Genomic DNA, 23331 nt, shown 5'->3' on the forward strand with positions numbered 1-23331 from the left:
GATTTATCTCACGAACAAATGTGCGACATAAAAATTCTCCTATTTTATCACCGGTTTTTGTTCCTTGTTCCTTCTGTCGCAATGACCCGTAGCTACTCCATATGTAAGTTGGTGAACGGAAACATAACTCTCGCAAACGCTCCATTGCGATGTATATCTATGTATTAGTTGACTCAAATAAGCGAAATAATTTAATTAATTTCTCGTTGTGTAATGTATATTTAACAGTTAGTTCCTTTATAATAGTTTCGCATAGAATGCAAATAAATATAATACCAGTAAGAAAAACACAATTTTTCTTAATTTGATCTCGCTACAATAAATTTTAATAAATTCGCGATTTCGATCAAATTCTGTGTATTCTCTTTTCCCCCTTATCCTTCGATTACTCATAGGAACAAACAAGATCGTTTTCATCAAGACTGGATAGCATTTCACTGCCTCGCACAATCTGAGGCATCATGCATGTATCTCTTGCGCTAAGGACAGACAGTGCAGCTCGAAACACAGCGGAGAAAGTCAATATCCTTGAACTTTTAGGTTATAATATAATACGTGAGAGATATTCGGAAAGGCGTAGTGCGAGGAAAGAAAAGAGAGCACGACACGAGGGAACTATTTCGCCACAGCGAAACATAACCATCATGACTCGTTGCAACGCGGCACTGCCAGGCTGCGCGCGCGTCCGTCACGGTGCAAGCAAGCGACGGCAAATGCGACGGCAAATGCGACGGCAAATGCGACGGCGGAACTGCACGGTCGGCGGTGCGCGATTGGCCGTTCGGTGGCAGCGCGTGGTTGCTAAGCAACGGCAACACCGCGCGCGTCACCGGCCGGTGTAGCCGGCATAACGAACGGAGTGGTCCGTTTGCTCGGCGGAGTGACGCAGGTTCGCACAGAACGACGGTGGCTTTCGTGGAGTGCGTATCCGACGAATTCCTAAACGAATACGTCCGCGCGAAGCCGACGGACCGCTAAACGCGTACGGGCGCTTTCTCTCCCTCCTCTCTCTCTCTCTCTCTCTCTCTCTCTCTCTCTCTCTCTCCGCGTCTAGTACCGTTTGTTGTAGTTTCGCGATCGCGTACGCTCCCTTTCTTAATTAATCTTTATCGCGGTCGCTGAGTGAGAACCTCAGTCTTACGGTGAACGACGACGCGAAAGCTCGCACAGTTTCAGGGCGCCTGAGAGGAGAAGAGGCAGACAAGTAAAAGACAGAATGGCAGAAGACAAAAACGAGACCAGCCCGGGTGCCGAGGGCGAGAAACCACCGCAGGAAACGACGGCGGCGTCGCCGCCGGCCGCTAAGCCGGACAAAGACGAGCCGACGAAGGAGTGCAAAGAGGACGAGAAGAAGATCGAGGAGAATGGCGAAGGTGAAAAGCCAAAGGAGAACGGCGAGGAGAAACCCACGCCGGAGCCGAAAGACATGCGAGCGATCGTGCTCAACGGTTTCGGCGGGCTGAAGAGTGTCAAAGCCTTGAGGAAGCCGGAGCCCGTCCTCGGCGAGGGAGAGGTTCTCATACGAGTCAAAGCCTGGTGAGTCGCTCGTTCGCCCTTCTCGACGCTCGCATGCATGAGCGAGCGGTTCCACTCGGATTTTGATCCATGTTCCCCGCACGCGCATTCTGCGCTGTACCGAGAGCCGTTAGATGCGTTGATAGAAGCCATAGTTTTCCTCTTAGCGGCGGAGCGTCTCAAAATCCACACAATGATATTTCGTTCACATCTGTCATATCGAAACGGCTGTTATTCGATCGTTGTATCCTCAGTCTTTGTAATTCACAGGAGGACTTTTTAACAAACTTTCAGTTTATGCTAGCTTTTCGAGTGTTTTATAATTATTATTTTATAATTAAAAATGTTTGCTTTTATGTAAAATATCGAAAACTGATGTACAATATATCGAATTTTCATGTTTAGTTGTTTGTATTTTTATAAAAAATTTTTGCTTTTTGCGGAACGAAGCTCAAAATTGCTAGATTACGTTTGAATTGTTGATATAAATTACGAGTATTAAGGATTTTTGTCAGAGAAATATGCGCGTGCAGGGTGCGGCACAGTCGGAATTCACTGTTCCAGATGTACTTTTCACGCGGGATATCGTAATGCTACAAGTGAGATTAATATCGAAAGAACGAAATATAATATGACTTCTTTTGTTGAGCAATGTAAATTCTATGAAAGGCGTTACTTATTCTCCGCTTTCTCACTGCTATAAGTGACGAAGTCTTTATGATTAGATGCGGGTCCAGTGACGGTGACGATACAATTACAATCGTAAATGCCTGAAGCGGCTTGAAATGGCTAAAAGAAACTAAAATTAATCTGTGAATACAATGTCTTTTTCACAGGACGTTATTTTAATTAAATCTTCCTTAATGCTAACAAGAAGTAGTGTTTCTTTGTTAATGAAGCGTTGCTCCATAAGTATAATAGATCCTATAAGAAATGTTAAACGACTAAATAAAAATATTAATTTAATATTAATTTACAATCAAAGCTTAATATATCGTGATTACTTAATGAACGCTATATATATTCTCATTATTTTATAACCGTACAAAATATATAGAGATTGATGAAAATATTCTGAATCGTTCAAGGTAACGCGATATTACTTTATTTTCGTAAAGTTCGCAATTTATGCTTTGTCGTTAAAAGTCTAGTCGCCACGCGATAGCGCGATAACGCGACATTTAATCAATAATCGATTAATCAATTTCTCTAACGCGGGCGTTACTCTCGATTAATAAATTGGATGCCGCGCACAGCCATTTTGCGAATGCGTATGGCGTGAGCGATCGCTGCACTTGAGATTTTTAAACAATACGAGAAGTATAGTACATATTTTTCTGACTCGAATGTGTATCATGCTGTGAAAAAGCTTTATCTCAAGCAGTCAGAGACAGTCACGATGATGGTGCGAATGCGGGAGACAGACGTCGAATGTCGGATTTCGCAGCCAAAGGCTGCACCGACCTTTTCACGCGTGAGTCACGTTTTATAAAAGCTATTGGGATTGATGAGAAAATAGCCCCCATAGAAAGATATCACGCTACCAATGTCGGCACGAATAAATTTGTCTGCCTCGTTGCAGACGTGTTTGTTAAGCTCCGTGCACCCTTGTCGTCGCGTACGACGGGACAGACGGCTAAATAAAGTGTCGTTTAACTGTTATTTCGATAGAATGTGGACTACGAGCTGATAACACATTTTTGCCTCGGCCATTTCTTTCTGAAAACGTTATAATGGCCCTTTTCATAGAATATTTATTATTTGATTTAATGAAATAAAACTTCACTTAGCCTTATATGTAAAAATATATTTAAAAAAAGATGTGGAAAGATATAATTTAAAATTGTTTTAAGAGTTTTTAAAAGTGTTTTAAGAATTAGAACTCTTTTTTTCTATAAAAATCTCTTTCTAATTTCTAAAGCTTTTAATTTTCAAAAATTTCTATAAAAAGATTAAATACTTTTATATTTCACCATCTATAAATTACTATGAAATAGAGAAAAAAAGAGAGAGACTCGCTTTATAAGTATTTTTCGCGTATCTTCTTTCGTAATCGTAAAATAATCTTATTATTATTTAGTAGAAATATCTTTATTATGCTGGAGAACGTTGTCGTTTTCCTGTCAAATTTGTCTTTGTCGGTTGCAGTCTAAGGCGCTCTTCACTTTAACTGAGCGTTCGTTTACGCGCTTCGCATGTAAGCGTAAATTCCACTTGGCCGCATATGTGCGCCCTTTGTGGTGGAAGGGTTGTTTGTCGCAGTAAAAGTCAAATTTAAAATGTCACGTTCGAAAGTGGGAAGCAATATTAAGAGCACATCATTATTACCAACACATTTAAAATTGATTGTAATTGATGCTTCGTTTTTTTTGTCTTGATTAAGAAATGATTTTTGCATTAAACAAAGTAGCGAATATTGTCCACTCGCAAAATAATTGTCCGCATTCTACATATCTTTCTTTTTTTAAACGCTTGAGTAACATGGATGATTTGCAAAAAACGTGCGAAAGAAGCCGATCGGCGCGATCACGCTTTTGCCGTTTCACGACAAAAAGTACCAAATTGCCTAGCTTGCTTTTGCTTTCTTCATAATAAAGATGAGAAGAGAAAAAATTTCGAGATAATGAATGAAAAAGGAAAGTCTTTGTCTGAATCTTTTAGAAACCGAAAGTTTAAGAAGCGATTTCACGAATGCAATATATATATATACAATCCTTTATCGTTTTCTAGAAGAGGGAGAACAAGGAGGATGTATATAAATATAGTATCATTTCAATATGAGATTCTCCGCGATACTCCGTGTAACTTTCTTTACATCCCACGTTGCAACGTGGCTCCTTTCAAGACGTCTCTGTAAGAAATTGGAAGCGGTAGAGAAAGAAAAAAGGCGTGCGCGATGAAAGGCGAGCGTTGGAGAGCACGAGAGAAAGAGAAACGAGGAAGGAAGGGAGAAGGACAGAGATCGTGATGGTGTATCATGTTCGCTGAATGGTATTCGTTCAGAATTTCCCATAACGCGATATTAAGTCCTCATTAGCATGATAAACCCCAACAGGACAGATACAATAGCGCCTTTCATTCGGCAGCACGCTACCATGAAAACGCGAGAGCGTTTCGTGAAGCTTTCACCCACATAAAATTCGAATGTACAATGGGAATTCTTGTACCACAAATCTGTACGTGGATTACCACCGATGGCTATGTTACTTAAATCTCTTAGATTTTCGGATTTCTCTCTCTCTCTCTCTCTCTCTCTCTCTCAAGAGAAAGGTGAAAAAAAGAAAGAAAAGTCCACGTTCCCATAAGCTTAAATTTTCGACCTTCGTTCCAATTTCTCTTTACAAATTTTCGTGCAAAGTTTCTTGCATGACACGACTCACCGACGCAACGTTATGATATGTCATTCGCAGGAAAGTAGTATAATTATAGAAACCTGTAAACGCCCGCGCTGCAGTCATCAACGTCCCTGTCAAACCCAAGTCCCGAAGTGGATTTGCGAAACGCGCTTTCACATCATCGATGATCTAATTCGATGGTGGTAAAGTGTGGCGCTGACATTCCAGAAATTCTCGATCAATATTTTACGTTACAGTCGCGGTCCATCTCTCGCGATTATTGTTTTTTTATACTCTTCGAAATTCATTCGATTTATCTCCTGAGAATGAGCAAATCAATAATCCAAGAGGTCTGGAGTTTTTCGGTTTTCGAACGATTACACCGTCGATTTCTGTGCGCACGCATTTACGTTGACATCCGTGTGCATGGGGGTGGGAGGAGGAGGGAGTGGGAGGATTGGGACGGAGGAAGGGAAGCGACGGCTGGAGGGTGTAGGAAATACGGGTGTGGTTCGATCAATACGGACATCCCATAGATCTATCGGTGCGTGCGTGCGTGTGCGTATACACGTTAGCTGAATCACGCTAAATTATTACTTTGTAATACATATCGTTGTACGTCGCCGTTACACTTGGAATATCGGCAATTACTTTCGTGCTAGTTTAGTCGCATTTTATTTTGTCTTTTTTTATCTCGACGCGTCCTCGTACACGTACGCTTAATTAGTTCCACCTTCTAATTTTCTCGAGAAACAAGATAAACGCCGGCGTAACGATAAATAAAACGAGCTTCAATTTCAACGTTCGTCCGCACGACAGACTAGTTTTTCTGATTTCGTTGCAAAGTGCACATGTATCGATGATCGTTTCGCTTGTTTGTAATATATGCTAAAACGCTTTAGTATTTTTAATAACTAATATATGTCACAATCTATATTATTGAAAACACTAAAAAAATATGAATATATGCTGCAACTCAATATACTTTTTTAACAACGTGTACAATTTCGGGAAGCGAATATAGACAACGAAGAAGTGCGCCACTCGCCGCTGTGTCATAGCGCAATATTTGATTCATTTGATTCGGCACGATTCATATGTTGCAATATGCAAACGGAGCGCCGCATGATTCGGCCAACCGTTCGTCGCGGAATTTTTCATCGCACATCGCGGGGATGATTCACGTGCATATATCACGAGCGCTGCAAACGGAGAAGCTGATTGACTAATCGTCGCACCGTGTCTCGGGTTATCGCTTAGATTACCAAGTATTTTCCGTTCTTTCTCAGTCAATAAAGCACAATCAAGGCGGCGATGCGATGCGGCCAACGTTTATACGGATCGAACCATACGTATTTTCATCGATCGTCGTTGCGTCATCAGCACAACAAGAGATCGAATTCGATCATCTTGTGTTTTTGTCGCGACAAAGACGATTATTTATATCAGTCCTAATGCGCTCTGATGCATTCTGCAGATCGGTTGGGAAAGTGAAGGTTCAGTTGAGCCTGCAAGATTTACATAGTCATGAAACATATGTAATTTTTTTATTAATAAGTTTTTTTATTAATAAGTTATTGATTTTTATTACTTTTTTTCTTAATAAGTTTTATTAATCATTTTTATTAATTTAAAAAAAAAATTTTATTAATACAATTTATAAAATGTAGATTTTATAATTTATTTGTACAACTATTCAGATATGAAATTTACGTAAAAGCGATTTGAAGCTAATGATTGGAATGTTGGAAATAATTTACATCGCACCTATTCATATAAAGGATTGCGATCATAGAAACCTTACGTTAACGTTTCTCTGTCACGCTCGTGACTCATAAAAACAATACGACAGTAATTCGTTCGGATCCGCAGCTGTTGTCTCACTATTCGATTTCGTTTCTTTCCTTTTTTATATCTGGCAACTCGCGCGTCAACCGTGCCAGCTGTCTCGCATCTTTGATTCGCTTTATAATTACCGACCACATTGACACGTTCTGCAATCGTTCTTACATTAACGAACGCATACTTAGCATAATCTCAAGAGCTCAGAGTCGGTGAACCGAAAGTCGGTGTTATCCATTTGCGTCGAAGATATGTTTAGCTGAAACGAAAACATATATATAAGAGGGAGATAAATATAAATTTAACGCGACGTTAGATCTGTCCTCCTGCTGCAACCGATCATCATGCTCACAGCTTCGCGCGCGTACTCCATTGTTAATCCTGCTTCATTTTAATAATTATTAACAATATTACCCAGCGTAACAGATCTCGAAATATTCTCGTTATATCCAACCAATCGCAAAATTAATTTTGCCTGATTTATGGTGTGTGATCCGCTTACAGCTTGACACGATTTACGTGACACCTACGGATTGTCGTCGTGTCGTTGTCATCATCGTGCAACAGTCTCTCAATCGCACAGACGATAAGAGGCAACAAAGAATTTCTGTATCAGCATTCCCTCGGCCGGCTCGCAAACAATTGATAATGTCATTGTAGCGGCAGCGGTGATGGGGTCATCTGTCGTGCGTGCACGCAATAATCGTTGCCACCCGCATGCTTTCCCTCAAGTATGCGTGCACGCATGAGCGAACTTGTATTTTTCCACTCCCTTAAAGTCGCGCGAGCGACCTAATCCGAACCTTCGTCGCGCAAAAGTACAAATCGACATCTAAAGAATTATTCAGTCACAAAGTGATAGGCGGCGTATTGAAAAATTGGGGATTTGATTAATTGAAGATGTCATAAGTATATTGCTTAAAAAGGAAAAAGAAATGTTTCTTCGGAGGTCATCGCAATCATGTATATATATATATATATATATATATATATATATATATATATATATATATATATATAATCATGTATAATACGATTGGCATGCGCCGTTTCAACAGCAACAATTTCAGATTCCAGTTGCTCAATGGAGTATAATTATCTTCATTCTTAATGATCATAGAAATATTTGAGTAATTATTTATCACAGTTTAATATAATTAAACGTTCATTTAATGGATTGTATAATTATGTGAGACATTCATCTAGCCTATCAATATCTGCATTCTTTTAACAACAAGATTATAAATAGACTGACATACTGACACACAAGTAAATTAATTTATATAATTATGACTTACTTAATTAGAAAATTAATTACAAAAATGGACTGGTACAAGAATTACGATAAATAATTTGGAATTTATCTTGTATGGAATTATTTTATTTTATTGATTATAAAATTGCGAATTATACACAATCGAATCGTTTCAAATATGTGTTTGCGAAGATTATTAGTCGTTCGGATTCTTTCTTTCACACCAACATGATTTTTTCTCCTTTCTTCCTTTTTTCTTGTGTCTCACGTTGCATGCCATTTGTCTCCCATTGAAATTTGGGTTAATGAAAGTCCAGCTTATCTCATATAATGGAGTCGCCGATACGGGAAATATCAACGCGCTCGCCTCGCTCGTCCACGGCAACTTCGCGCAAAATTCATCGCGGAACGAGCAAGTGAAATGCACGTAATATTCCCGTCGTCTATTTATAACCCTTCGCATTCGTTGTATGCATAATTCACGCGCGTTGATTCGTATCTCTCAGCCCTTTGCGATTTAATTCGAGCCCGGCTCGTTCTTCCCCAATATATTCACAATAACAAATGCAATAAAGTGCATTTGAATGTACGGAAAGTCGCACTTCTGCAACGCTAAGAAACATTGCTTAAAGAATGTTGCTTGAAAGTAAGACAACATTAACGGCACCAATACCTGTTGTAATGTCCATGGCGCAGAAATCGAGTACACGTGTACACGGTTTTTGTTTCAATATGTGTGTATAGAAAATATTGCAGCGGTTTGACGGGTGCACTTTCACTTGGCTAAACATCAGCGATCGTAGAGTCACGCGAGATTCATGCGATTTGATATACGTACGCTTATGGCTTCGTAGACGCCTCGATGTCTTCCTCGACAATCAATTGACTCGTGCACTCGCTTATGCATTCCTCAAATAACACATATTCGCTAGCGATGATGGAAGCATGCGATTAAAGTCTCGATCGCGTGTCTAGCCCTTATGTAACATCTAATCTAAACGTCTGCATATAGAATGTTCCTAGGGAGAATAATATAAATAATAAAAAGAGATTTTATTGTTGCTAAAAAAAATTTAATTTAAGTCGAATGACTACATGACGAGCATTTAAGCTGACGGAATGTCGGATGTGTTCAACTGCTTAGAAACTAACGTGATGTTGTATATCTGATCTGACAACGTAATAAGAAAAACTGTCCGACTTGGAGACAAGTAATTCTTTCGAACAAGTGATTGCTCGATGGCTAAAAATACAAATGCGAGAGCAAAGATTACTGGAAAGAGAATGCAAAATAACGGTTACGAAAGCATAACAGTTTTACAACCATTGTACAAGAATTGTCACCGACTGATGTATACTTGCGTATCGGGTTCACATTTCGAGAGCCAACCATGCGATTGTTGTATTTTTGGAGTGTAATCATTGATAGAATGACGATAACGATCACAGTTGAATTGGTACCTTGACGTTTCTCGTCGTAAAAGACGGTCAACTTGCCGAGTTTCTTCTCGAGTGGCCGATCGTCGACATCCTGTACATAAATCGTGCGTGCCTCTGCGCTGAGTTCGCCGCGCGGTTTTGTGCGACCCTGGGGTGGCGCGTTGCATGACGTCGAGTCCAGTCCACCCATTCAATTGCCGCTCGCCAAGAATGGAGAAAATTATTCGCCTCAATTCGACGCAATTTAAAGGAATTAAGCGATCGCAAACCGCGGCAGAACCGCACTTGTTTGCTGCCTAAGTTCTCCTCCTCGTATATACACGGTGCTCCTTTTTCATTACCCTTGAATAAGAACGAATAGTCGAAACGTGCTGGTTACTATTCCAGTTCCCACGACGTATTCTTAGTTAAAACTACTCACACGGTGAATACCGGAAAACAGAGTCCGCGTCAATTGGTCCGCGAATCTTTCCAAGTCACCTAGCTCTGCAATCAGCCTTGTTCTCCTAACGCGTAAAGTTAGCTTATTGTCGATGAAACGACTAAATAAAAAAATTTTATGGAAAAGTTGTTGTATCAGTAATTAATGTTAAATACGAGTGCAATAAAATGTTATGATATTTTATTTAATATTGTACCTCATTGTTGACAAAAGATATGGTACACGAGAAGAGATTTATTCAAAAATAAATAATTCCATGCTATACTAGCTGGTCGATTGTTACCGAGTTATCTTCACAAGACAACATTTGCTTTCGCTTATATTTTGTTATTGGTGTTTTGTTTAACCTCTCGTGTTTGTAACGAGTATCGATGATTGATGTAACAGACAATTGCGAAAATAATCTTTGCCGAAGAAATAACATTGTGAAAGCAGGTGTGTACAGCAAATTGAACGCAAGTTATCAGTATTGCAAAGAAAATTCGATGCAAAAAAATATCGCTTCAATATCTTATATTTTGCATTAAATTTTTATGTAAAAATGTGAGGTGTTCGGGACGAATGTCATATTATAATAAAATAAATAAAAATAAAATTATATTCAAAATTGCATAGTTTATATAAAATAATATTTGTCTCTTTTGTTATTATTTTGAAAACTGTAATTTGCTCCTGATTTAAATAATTTTCGTTTCGCACAGTCACTGAAAACTGCTAATTTTAACTCGATGATTTTTCGCACTGCATTGTTTTCAACCGCAACTTCCTTTGTTATTGATAAAACGCGTACTGTTATGCATAAGCACTATTTGCGGCGTATCCATACGCAACAAACCGATAAGTTGAAACCATACACATCTCTTTTTACGCTACAAATTATTCATTTTCTTTGCTTAGGATAGGCTAGGTCGTCGCTGGAAAGATTATCGTCCGTTCCATCCGTATATTTGAACCTAATTTGTATATGCGCGTAACGAGGAGGAAAGGGAGAAGCGTCAAGCAAATAAAGTAGATATGATATAGGCGACCGCGTGGGCACTCGCGATACGCTTTCTAACCTTGGACGAAATTTCATCGCGAGTTCGCGATGATTCATTGGGGGTCGGCTCACTGGTACAGCCCCGGGAAATTACGTGGTATATCAATAACGCCGCGATTCACAGAGTAGCTCGCTACTCGATCCTGCTGGCGACTATAACATGCAACGGCGAGCCGTTCGATGCACGATGTAGAAAATCGCTAAGTTAAAAATAAAAGTTAAAAATATAAAACCGAGAAGACAAAGGTTCGTTGTTCCCGTGATCGACACTCGAGTCGATATTCCGCACTCGAGAATTCGAGAAGAGATGAGGCTCGAACGTCGTCGTCGTCGTCGCCGATGAATTTCCGCGTGAAATTCGCATCCGCGGGGTAAACGCGACGAGACATACGTAGATATATTCCCCGTCAATATCGATGAGCGATGTCGCAACTCGCTGCAGCCGTCGCACGTTGCGTGCGACGCCAGGCGTCGGTCTAGGCGTCGCGGCGCCTTCGCCCTCGTGCCTTCCTCGTCGATCGGACTGGCGGGGAGAGAGAGAGAGAAAGAGAGTGGAGACCGATTACTACACGTGTGTTTCTGGGAAAGTGTCGGCCGCGAGGTAGGTAGGCTCGCTACCACGTGAAGCAATTCTATTTCGCAGCCCTCTTCACCCTATCATTCCTCTCCCATCTCTCCCCTTTTCGGTGGTTCTTGACACGCACACGATAATAGGATGTAAGCGCAAATCATATTTATATAAATCATTCCTGCAACAGCGCGATGGGAGGGAGAGAAGGGCTGCGGCAGGTACGATAAGAGGACCTGTTACTTGACCTTTCAGTCAGAAGGAAGATAATATGGTTTATGCTCCGACCGCCTTTATTTCCCCGTCCGGTGAAGATCAGGTACCCATTTTCGGTTTTGGACTGGGTGGGACTTTGGACCCAAGGAGCCCGGGAATTTTGTTCGTTTTATAAATTGAGAGCCCGTAGGATCATTGCCACGCTCAATTCTCTAACTATGCTACATACATCCCGAAATGTAGCGTCATCGGAATCGGAGCGAAAATCCTTGACCACGATAGCGAGATGGGAACAGTGATTTTTCGAGCGCAGCAACACGCAACGTGTTGTGCTAATGATGGTTAATAATGGCTATTATAGCGTCGTTGCCAGTAGCAGCCGGAGACACAAACTAAATGACAGGTATCGAATTTCGGAACGAATTAGCGATATACATACGGTAATAACGGACTGTGATAATAATCTTCGACGTTTCAATTGTTCGTAATATTATAGCTTGAGAAGTCGATTTTTTCTATTAAGTAGTTGTGCAATAGGAAAACTGCACTGACAGATTTGGGGTGGTTGATTTTAAAGAATGGACACGAAATTGTCAAATAATGCAATAAAAATAATGATGCTTTATTATAATGACGTTGTTATAAATCACCATTTTTGGCAGACATTTTTCTAACTGATTTTTTATATGATTAACTGTAATAAATAATTATTTAGTCTGAATCCGTTATATAGGATTATACCAGGATTATACTAGGGAATAGAGAGAAAGTTCGATTATAAATTTAAGCTGCCCCTATTATGCTTAATTGTATAATTTTGTACATGTTAATGATAATGTTCCCTTTGTTGTTTGCAGTGGATTAAACTTCCAAGATCTGATGGCCCGGCAAGGCGCGATTGACTCACCCCCGAAAACTCCGTTCATTATGGGTTCGGAATGCGCAGGCGACATCGAGCAAGTCGGGGAAGGAGTAGAGAATTTCAAAGTGAGTACAAGTGAACCCGAAAACTTTAAATGAACTTTTAATGAATGCATAAAATTTAGATTGCAAACAGGTTTGTCTCTCTTCGTGTACCTTGAATTTTGTATGCATCTTTTATTATAAAATTAATTTTTTATTATAAAACATCGATAATTTTGAATGTTATAATAAGTTCTTTGAAATTTGTTTTTGAAATTTGCGCCAATGAAAATACAAATTTATTTACGCCAGGATTAAATCACGAGAGGAAAATATAATACACGTAACTTGATTGCGCAAGCTCCCTTCAATCTCGATCGAACGAGATTTTCTCTATGAGCTTGACGGAAACCGAGAGCTTAATCCAATAAATGTTACCTAATAACGCAATAATTCAATTCGTTGGAGCGATAGAGCTACCTTTTGCGCGGTTTCGCATCGATTTTCAACTTTGACGTCACGCATTCTCAATTTGGTGTTGAATTATTTCAAAAAGCCTCTTAAAACGCCTTCCCGCAGTCGGGATAATGTGTAGGTAGTAAATTAGTTAAGAGGCCCCTTTTATACTTCTTCGGCATCCTCATTATTGTATATAGTACATTTTCACGTCAGGAAGATTGAGTAAGAATTTCTTTTATAGTTTCGCGAAATTTTTTCGCGACATGCTCTTCGCAGACTCGCTTCATGCAGAAGCTTGTGCTTGACTTAGAGTGCTCTATTTTCGAGAGTCGCAAAAGTCTTTTGAGATTCAGAAAAGGGTCAGCAGACAAGCAAGCAGGCAGAGACAAGTTGTCAGGGAACTCGGGGTCACATATCCGGCCAATACATTTAAAAAGAACGGTTCTGATTCGTTACAAAAAAGAAAGGAAGTGTGTGTTTTCTTAGAAAGAACAACAGCCTGTTTTTGCCCTTTAGTCTTACGTATCAAGGCGAATACATTAAGATAAAAGGCCTAATTCGATAAGCCAATCCATCTGAAAGAGCATATCATCTGATGATTCAGTAATACACACAAGATTCATTTATCTGAAGCTTATTTGATTTTCTCAATTTCAATATTTGATTATATTTAATCGATATATTCAAATATGTTTATAATATTTTGCACATATTATGCATACACAAATATATAATAAATATTATATAATATAATATTTAATATATATTATTTATTATATATTTTAAGATTATTTATGCTTTTCAAAAATTGGTAACTTAATTTCCTGACTTGTCTGAATAGGGTGAAATAGAAAATGCTATTTTGTTTCTAATCAGGAATTTAATGATTCTTTTAACAGGTGGGCGACAGAGTGGTTGCCCTACCCGATCACAAGGCATGGGCGGAGCAGGTCGCCGTGCCGGCAACCTCCGTTTTCGCATTGCCAAACGGTATGAGCTACCTTGATGCAGCCGCCATCACCATGAATTACACAGTGGCTTATATTTTACTGTTCGAGCTGGCTCACCTTACGCCTGGCAAGAATCTGCTGCTTCACAGCGCCGGTGGCGGTGTGGTAAGTCATAACAGAGTTTTCTCATTTAGCATCATTTGGGTTTCCATTCAAGTAGTTTGTAGAATCGTTCTTTGTAAGATAGGGAGAAGACTGGACAAATTGGAGTCTTTAATTACACTCGTAACTCTCTCTCTCTCTCTCTCTCTCTCTCACACACACACACCCTTTCGCCCCTTCCTGCCCTTCCTTCTTCCACCTTTATCCTCTTCCTCTTCTCTTTTGTACATCGTAATAGTCATATTTGATTTCATCCCTCTCCTAATTAACCGTAACTTATATCTTATATTTTTACTTGATCCAACATATACGTAATGTATTTATAGCACTGAAGGTTATCAATAGCACCGCGACGTCATTGAGAAGTCGGGTGCTGATCACCGGTGATCACATCTCTGTGGCATTCAGCATGTTGGAACTATAGCGTGTAATGCAAATTGATATTAAGAGCTCTTAACGATTCTTTTTTTATTCGTATTGGATGTACGAAACTGTAATCTCCACGAAATAATACATGAATTAGTATTTATTGTGCGCGCGATTGTATTAAATGTTATGGCACAATGTTTGCGGGCACGATAATAATCTCGGATTTATCCGGATACTTCGGATTGCAGTTTAGCGGCAGTTGTTAGTGCAGTGTTACGTAAATAGAATGCAGAAGGAGATAAAGTGCGCTTTTAGCACAAGAAAATGTTTGGCCGATGGAAACTATGCGGGGAGACGTTATTTAAGCCTCATGAGTTTGGACAGCTTCGGCATGATAGTACCATATGTACGACATCTTGTGCGAGGACATATTGGTCGTAACGATCAAAGTCTCGTGGACGTGCATGTATGCACGTGTACTGGAAATTTAATATCATCAATTCAATCAGCAGTATTATTACACACGGCCGCAATGATAGCGTTCAGATTATCGTGGAGAGAAAGCAGTATTAAATTTTTTATTAGTTGTATATTGCTGGGATTATTTTATGAGAAACCGCGCATACTTCTCTACGAAAAATGCATAGCTCTTACGATTAGCAATTTTCGTTTTCTTCAATCTGTTAGATTATGTTCTCTTTTTACAGAAAAGAGACTTGATACTCCTCAATGCATGAATATCAGACAATTTCCGGGGAAGAATGGCCGAAGGCCTAAAATACTCAAATGAAATCTCTCAATAAATATTTAAATAGTTTTCTCTGCCGAATGATAATGAATTATAGAGCCTGAACTAAAATAGAGCTTTCTCCTCCCCCTTACCGAAATAAAATTCTCCAAGCTTGTTTAGCTGGGAAGGTAAATTTGACACCCACGGTTCAAGAACGTTAAATACTTCGTGGATACATATGAGCGCTGAAATTTTGCATAAAAAGTGGTGGTTGGCCTCGTGCGATTCGACAATCGCGGTGATGGAATGAGCTTGAGGGCGTCAAAGTAGCAACGAAATATTCCCAGGTTCTCGGAACCATGGGGCACGGGGGTGATTTCTTTCTGTCGGCTACGTCCAAGAAAGAGACACGATGAGAAAGGAAGAGAAAGAGGAGGAGGAGAAGAAGATGATGAAGAAGGAGGAGGTGGAGCCCGTCGGGATCAATACGGCTCAACAGGTTACACCCGAAGCCAACTGCCGGGCGGCAAACTAACCCCGTCGACCGCCTGTCCGCCACCCTCTCCCCCCCCCCCCCCCCAGAACGGTTGAGACGAAAGGCGAAATCTACGGGGGATGTTGGTGTGTGGATCGCACGGGGTGTGAGGGTTGCCAGGCAACCTTTCGCTCTCTCATCGACCACCGTCCTCATGGACCGCGCCCGTCTGAGACCATACCCTGCCGCCGCAGCCACCATCAGCCGCCACCGTCAACGGCACGTTACCACCACGTGGCAGTAGCAACAGCGGTGGCTTTGCATTCCCTTCACATCGTGCCGGCATGACGTGGTCACGTGTATAATTGCCAACGATTTCGCCTCCACCGCGATTACGATGTTTTGCCAAAGAGAGTAATTAAAAATAATTTCCTGGTAACGGCCGGAAATTGCGTCTTAAGTATTTCACTGAAAATGTTCTCTCGAGCTATAAATGAGATACTTGGGTGCATCAACTTTTTTACACTGAAAAAAAGACTGAATCGATTAAATCAGCAGTCTTTCACTTTTGTATTAAACAAATTATGTATTGACGTGATTAATCGTCTTAATATAGTTGTTGTTCTACGGATTATGATTATTGAATCCGAGGCAAGCTTAGTCGATCTTATCGGATTTTTCTCAGTGTACCAGATACATAACGAATGTTTTTGCTGACCATGTATTTAGCATGCTCAATGTATTCGTTGGGCATGTGCTAAAGCTCAGCTCTCTCGAATGCGGTACTCCGCACTATTCATAAAGGAGACCGGAAAGACGATGCAGACAGCGAGGAGGAGATACGACGCGATCCCGTCTGAGTGATTCAGTAGAATGAAGGAAAGTCTCCCGACGTGATCAGAGGATGGTATTTTCCACGAGTCGAGTACTCTCTTCTTATGCTAGAGGAGCTTTTCTGCCCTACGTGACCGGCTTTTCCGCGGCTAATATACACAAAAGTGCCCGCTTTCGCCTCTCCAATTGTTGTTACAGAGAGTGAATTATTACTTCTATATATTGTACATGCGGCTTTTATCCGTAACGTGGGAAGATTAGAAAGATGAACGAAGTAGATTTTCAGAAGATTGATTAAACCATGAAATCTTTATAACACATTTTCTAGAAAATATTTCAACCAGAAATGAAGACAAGGTCTAGATTGTCTGCGTTGCGAGCTAAACCCTCTGGCGAACCAATTACATGCATTGAATCGAACACTATAGTATAACCGGCTCAGCTCAGTCAAATTAAAAAATACGTTCTCTGTTTTTATAATTTATAATATAATTGTTTATAATATAATTGTTAGTATATTATTTTTTTCACATACATTTTTCGTGATGCATCCAATTTCTTGCGGTTATTTAAAGATTCTGGATCGTCCGTTCGGTCTTTATGTATTTTTCTGTCTTTCTTTTGCCTTCTTTTTTTTAATCATTTATGCTCTTCTTCGAGCCTCAGAGCTCACGCCGATTCCTGGCACCGCCGAGTATCGAATTCGCAATAAGAGACGAAGAGACGAAGAGAAATGGAAAGCGGCAAATGCAATTCTCAGAAATAATGTGTGCTGCTTCTGTTGAAAATCTCGGGCAGCCAGTACACGAGGCTGTTCTTTTTTCTCCTCTCTTAATCCCTGGTCTCATCCTTTCTCAGAGCGTGATCGTTACGAACGTTGCCTGATGCCGCTCGTTGAACGCAACGCATAGCTGGATCTTCTCAACGAAAATATGGCTTGCAATAATTTTCATTAAAAGATGACATAAAAATATAGCAATTTTAAAAAGAAATGCGTTTTAATAAAGCACTTAGACGCACATTTCTCTTGTACAATTTCTCCAATTTAAATAATTCTTGATTTTTACTGTTACATTGACGCACTTACATATCGCATCGATAACTGATATTATTTTCATTTGTTATAGGGCCAAGCTGTAGTTCAGCTCGCGAAAACCGTGAAGGATGTGACCATCTTCGGCGTTTGCAGTAAGTCTAAACATGAATCTCTCAAGGCCACTGGAAGCATTGACCATCTCCTGGAACGCGGTACAGATTACACCAACGAAGTCAGAAAGTACGTAAATAAATAAATAATATTGTGTTTATGAATTAAGTGAGATAAATGAGATACTTGTAATATTTTTCAACCGCGAAATAAAATATAATTAACGTAATTTTAAAAGATTTGGAAGAAAATCAGACTCCATATTTATTATCTCGGCCGATATAAATTTTAAATTATAGATTTTAATTAGACTCTTATTAACTTTCATTTAGAATTTCCCCGGAAGGCGTAGATATCGTCTTGGATTGTCTCTGTGGTGAGGAGTGCAACAAAGGCTACGCCCTTTTGAAGCCGATGGGCAAATACATTCTTTATGGATCCAGCAATGTCGTCACTGGGGAAACCAAGAGTTTCTTCTCCGCAGCGCGATCAGTACGTAACTCAACATTACGAATTAATGTCATTTTTAACTTTATTGCTAAAATTTATATATATTATCTACATATTAAATTTATATTGAATAAACAATATAGGAATTTGGATATTGATATTTAAAAAAAAATATGTTACCTGAAATATCGATTTTAACGTATCTTTCTTTTATTGACAAATTTTATTGTATGAGTCGATTTTATTGTATATATTCTCGATCTTTATTAGATTAAACATTAAACAACTATCTACACTATAAACTTTACATCATTTTACGTTACTATATTTTTTTTAATTGATCACATATTTTTACTCAAATCTCGATTCACTAAAAATTTTTCTCTTATCTTTATACGCATGTTTGATTGTTATTGTTTAAGTGGTGGCAAGTTGATAAAGTGTCACCCATAAAACTGTTCGACGAGAACAAGACGTTGTCCGGACTGAACCTGCGCCATTTGATGTACCAACACGGCAGCCACGCCTTTGTTCGACGAGCAGTGAATCAAGTGTATACACTATGGAGCGAAGGCAAGATCAAGCCGGTGGTGGATTCGACGTGGGCACTGGAGGACGTGCCCGAGGCCATGCAGAAGATGCACGATCGTAAGAACATCGGCAAAATCGTATTGGACCCGAATCTGGAACCGAAGCCTAAACCAGCCACGCCGGCCAAAGGCAAAGCGAAGGATAAGAAGTCCGCCAATCAGGAGGAGAAGAAGGCGTCCAGCGTGGAGTCGGAAGAGGGAGAGAAAAAGAAGGAGCCCGAATTGACAAACGGTACCTCAGAAGACAAATCTGATAGCGGTAAGAAAATAGGATACCGCGAACTTCGGGGAGCACGATTACGTTCACAATCATTTGTATTATTTCGCTATTAAAAAATTGGAAATATTATTTTATATTTAAAGACCCGCTCACGCTTTCTGTTTCAGATTCGAAAGAAAAGGAATCTAGCTGAATTAGCGGTAATAACTAAATCCTATAAAACAAAACAAACACTGAAAAACATCCACAAGAACGTTATCAGGAATTCCCAGGAAAGTACCGTCACTCGAGAGAAATCCATCGCCATTATCTAAGAGAACGAAAAAAAAAACAAAACAAAAAAACATGAAACATTCGAACTGCGGTTCAACACTTCACCAGCGGTTTGTCGCGCAAGATATATATTTACATGCAGATGATTCATAATGGAAAAACCGTAATTCATATCGTACGACCTACCAGATAACAAGGGGAAGAGGGTGATCCATCTCCGATAGATCACCCGCGAGACACGAATAGAATGTTAATGAAATTGTGGAAATATTTACCGGAATAATCGGTCGCTTGCGCGTTATTTTTCGTTCCAAACAGATGTGTCTCTCTCTCTTTCTCTTCGCCGTTTGTCATCTGCATGTGTTCGTTCTCCTGATGCTTGCGCCGGGATCAAGAGTCGAGACGCGACTCATGGGCGAGGGAGAAAACCAGCAGCGTATATCGAGTATGTAAGGACGAGAAAAGCAACCAAATAGAAGTAATAATCTTGACGCGGTCCACAGTAGTTTACAGAATATAAGAACGTTATGTTTATTTTTCCACACCAACCAACCAAATGGTTAATTTTGCTGAGGAGTCGAGTAAACAATTGTTGGATACTAGATGGTCGTTAGACAGCTTGGTTCTCTTTTTCCATCAGCATCGTCGTCGTCGTCGTCGTCTTTAGGAAATGGATGAATTAATAACCTTTCCGTACTTATTCGAGTCCATCGAGCCCATGGGAATGTAATGGGAACAGCGAACGGTTTAATAATAGCTACGTGTTGTCCAACAGCTGATTACTTGGTTCTGTTTATTTGTATCGAAAATGCTATATCGCTGCTACTACGATATATATACTCTGACGCACTCTCTTACGATAAATAATAATAATAATATTATCTCTATTTGTAATTTAATGGGATAAAGTATAAACGCGTGCGCTCCAGTATATATCGCGCTTCATCAAGCCGATATCCCGAGCGGAGAAACAGTTGAAGTACAGTGGAGCTGTATTTACTTTCGTATATAAATTTTATGTATTAAAAATGTTTCGACGCCACTTTATTGTTCGCCGCGACGCTTTTTCGTCGCGATGAAATATCCTCTTTAAATTTTAACGATAATACGAGAAGAGTAATATTTAGCACTATACGTATACACACACAGGGCATTTCGCTGGAATTTGGATGCTCTTTTCATACTATTTTAATACCTCCGTAGTTCTCTCTCTTGCATACAATTTATTCATAGTTCCTCAGTAGTTTTTCTACCCACAGAGAAATTGAAATATCGGAATATATAACTGCCCAAAAGACTCAATTAAGTCGCAGTTTCTTTCGGGGTTCTTTTTCTTAAAAAAAAAAAAAGAAATCGATCCTTGTAATGATGTATCACGCGCGCATTTTTGTATAATGTAACGTATTGACGATATGCTCTAAAGATATTTTGATCAAACTTTTGAGAGTCGACGCAATGTTAAAGATATAAGATTTAAGTTAGACGCATTCGTTAATGTTTATCGCTAAAGTTTTGAATAACTAGTAGATTTTATTTTAACTACCGATATGCCACATGGAATTAATTGAAATCTAATTAGACTGATTAATTAGATTGGTTTGAGAGTATAACGAGCCTAAAGAAATATGAAAACAGTTGCCTGATTTTTCAAACAATTCATACGATTGAACGATTGTTTTTGTAGAGCCTCGAGTAATTTTTAAATTAAATTTTCTAAATTTCTAGATTTGACATCACATCAACGTACGCACGCGAAGAGTATAATTTAATGAATCAGTTATCCTAGAAGGCTAATAAAGCATATCATTATTTTTATTTCATCGTTTTATCGAGGAAGAACGATAGCTGATAAAAGATAAAATGCAAAACGCGAAACCTCACGTTGTATCATTACGCGCTCGCATGAATGCAGTTGTAATTGTCTAGAATGTATAACGCGTGATTCCGATAAGTCGCTTTGAAACCGCACTGCGGTATTTTTCCCCCCTCGACGTTTTCGAATATCGAGTAATCTCTCTGGCGGCCGTAACATATCGTCGGCTATTCGACGCGAGTAACAGCAGAGGACTGCATCATCGGAGTGATTATCATAATGGTACGTTGATCTGTTGTGAGAGCGAGGTCTATAATAGTGTAAAAATGAAAAATGGAGGATTCTTAGAAAGCCTTGACAGGCTCGTTCTTCGTATCCTTGATGAAGCGCTATCGCGGCAAGGCCGACACGGAACAAAGTGTGTGCATATCTCTCCGGAACGTTGGAACAATTTTGGTGTAGCCGAGTTTGTTAGGATTTGATATTAAGCTCTGTATACCCCCCGATATATTATACAAATTACTATGCGAGAGAGAAAAGACGTGGACGAGAGAGGGCGAGGAATGGCACGTATGTCATTATTATACCCTGTGCATGAAAATTTCGAGTCTCAAGCGAGAGAGCGCCAAATCCTACTGCCGTAATCGAATCTCTCGGTCCAAAAAAAGAGTGTTGTATAAACGCACTATTATAATCGTCGCGAAAGCGTATTACTACAGTCTGAAAGAAAAAGCCAAAAAAAAAGAAGATGATGAAGAGAGAACGCGGTAAGGCGCGTGGAATAGAGCGTGGTAAATGTGGCTGCATATTTTGAGACATCTTTTAAGACACATTTAAAGTACATTTAATCCGTACACGAGGCGAACCACACGACACACACGACGGAGTCCACACACACGTACACGAGTAATAATAATGGATACACGGATACACACATACATCATACTGTATATTTTATTGTAAGGCTTTAAATGTTTCATCAAATAACTCTATTATATTATAATGTATCTATATATTTGTATCGACCGTTTTCTCCCACCCTAATTTTTTTTATTTAGGTCCGAGATGTGCGAGTGTACATGTGGATGAAACCGGACGAAGCTCGAGAGCTCTGAATCGTATCGCACGCGTACGTGAATGTAGAATGTCGAGATGAACGATAGAATGCCACTTGAGAACGGGAAGATTTGGATCGAATGCATAATCGAGTGTTCAGAATACGAATTCCGCAACGAAATTACGCTTCCGGAGATATTTCACGCTCTCTTGATGAGAGATTGATCCTGCGATCGATCTGGTAAACGCAACGTTTCGGCGTTTTCTGTATAGCTAGCGGATGTATGCCTGTGTACCCTCGAGTGTCTCTCCCTGGACAAAGGAAACGAGATTTCTTCAATTACTTTGCGCGAGTAGTTGCTTGAAAGAGGATAAAAATGGGACCGCTCGTGAGAGCATCGTTACTAATTCCCATGCGCGTTATCTATCTATTTATAATTGATACTATTATATATTCTATTATAGTATGCTTGAGTGGTATGTTCCGGAAACTGACCGGAAATCTATCCACGCGGACGGAAAGTGGAGAAATTCTGCGCTATTTTCTTTAACGCGTGCCGTAGGCGAAACGTTATATCACGTTACGTTCTCACAATTATAAGTTTTAAAAGATCGGCGATCAGATTTGGAACTTCTTTAAACCACGGGACAATTCGCGTACGAAAACTCAAGCGCACAAAACAAGTTCGATAATCATGAGTGTCCAGAGATTTAAAAGAATGTTGCACGATTTCGTACTGTCACATCAAGAACTGTCAGTCGAATTTCATTCATCCGTGGTAGAAGAAATCGTTGAAATGAATTGCTCGATAGGTCTCCACGAGTCGTTGCTGGGATAGACACGAGGGAAAATTGTCCGCGGTCGCTGCAAGAGAAACGGCTACACGGTCCGTCTCTGAACTTCAGCGACGATTGTTTGCTGTTATGATGAAGTGTAATTTCGCAAAGTGGGCTTGTTTTAAGATTGTAATCGATTGATGATCGTTTCGTTGACGCGACAGAGAGGTATAGAGAAAGAAAGTGAGTGAGAGAAGAGCACAAGAGAGAAAGAGGAAACTGAACACGCTTTATTAACTGCGCCAATCCGCAATCATTGACGGAACAGGACCTACAATTTCGCGAACGTGATACATTATGATTATGTGTAAAATTGTAAAATTCGTCGAGGGGATCCAGGCGAAAGCGATGGCACTTTTTCCTATCGTGAGGCTCCCGGTTTACTTTCTCGCCGAGGACGCCCACCCAGTG

At 39.9% G+C, this 23331-nt stretch overlaps 2 protein-coding genes across 2 annotated transcripts; one reads left to right on the forward strand and one right to left on the reverse strand.

Moving 5' to 3' along the window:
* Positions 1-963: 963 nt before the first annotated feature.
* LOC105287355 (synaptic vesicle membrane protein VAT-1 homolog-like) lies at positions 964-22037 on the forward strand. The gene is made up of 8 exons (XM_011352912.3): positions 964-982; positions 1162-1536; positions 12510-12639; positions 13914-14129; positions 17662-17810; positions 18014-18173; positions 18554-18980; positions 19109-22037. The coding sequence occupies exons 2-8, from the start codon at positions 1217-1219 to the stop codon at positions 19132-19134; spliced, it is 1428 nt and encodes a 475-aa protein (XP_011351214.1). The 5' UTR covers positions 964-982; positions 1162-1216; the 3' UTR covers positions 19135-22037.
* Positions 9004-11336, reverse strand: LOC109611544. Its single transcript, XM_020034354.2, has 3 exons — positions 10026-11336; positions 9809-9929; positions 9004-9729 (listed from the first exon to the last, which is right to left on the reverse strand). The coding sequence occupies exons 1-3, from the start codon at positions 10028-10030 to the stop codon at positions 9436-9438; spliced, it is 420 nt and encodes a 139-aa protein (XP_019889913.1). The 5' UTR covers positions 10031-11336; the 3' UTR covers positions 9004-9435.
* Positions 22038-23331: the final 1294 nt, after the last annotated feature.

Source organism: Ooceraea biroi, chromosome 5, assembly GCF_003672135.1.
Source record: "Ooceraea biroi isolate clonal line C1 chromosome 5, Obir_v5.4, whole genome shotgun sequence".
NCBI classification, from domain to species: domain Eukaryota; kingdom Metazoa; phylum Arthropoda; class Insecta; order Hymenoptera; family Formicidae; genus Ooceraea; species Ooceraea biroi.

Bases quoted from the DNA above. Each gene is read 5' to 3' on its own strand.
- LOC105287355 (XM_011352912.3), top strand. From the start codon at position 1,217: ATGGCAGAAGACAAAAACGAGACCAGCCCGGGTGCCGAGGGCGAGAAA. The intron at 14,130-17,661 runs GTAAGTCATAAC...CATTTGTTATAG, and splicing joins ACAGCGCCGGTGGCGGTGTG to GGCCAAGCTGTAGTTCAGCT. The intron at 17,811-18,013 runs GTACGTAAATAA...ACTTTCATTTAG, and splicing joins TACACCAACGAAGTCAGAAA to AATTTCCCCGGAAGGCGTAG.
- LOC109611544 (XM_020034354.2), bottom strand. The intron at 9,730-9,808 runs GTGAGTAGTTTT...TTCTTATTCAAG, and splicing joins TGTTTTCCGGTATTCACCGT to GGTAATGAAAAAGGAGCACC.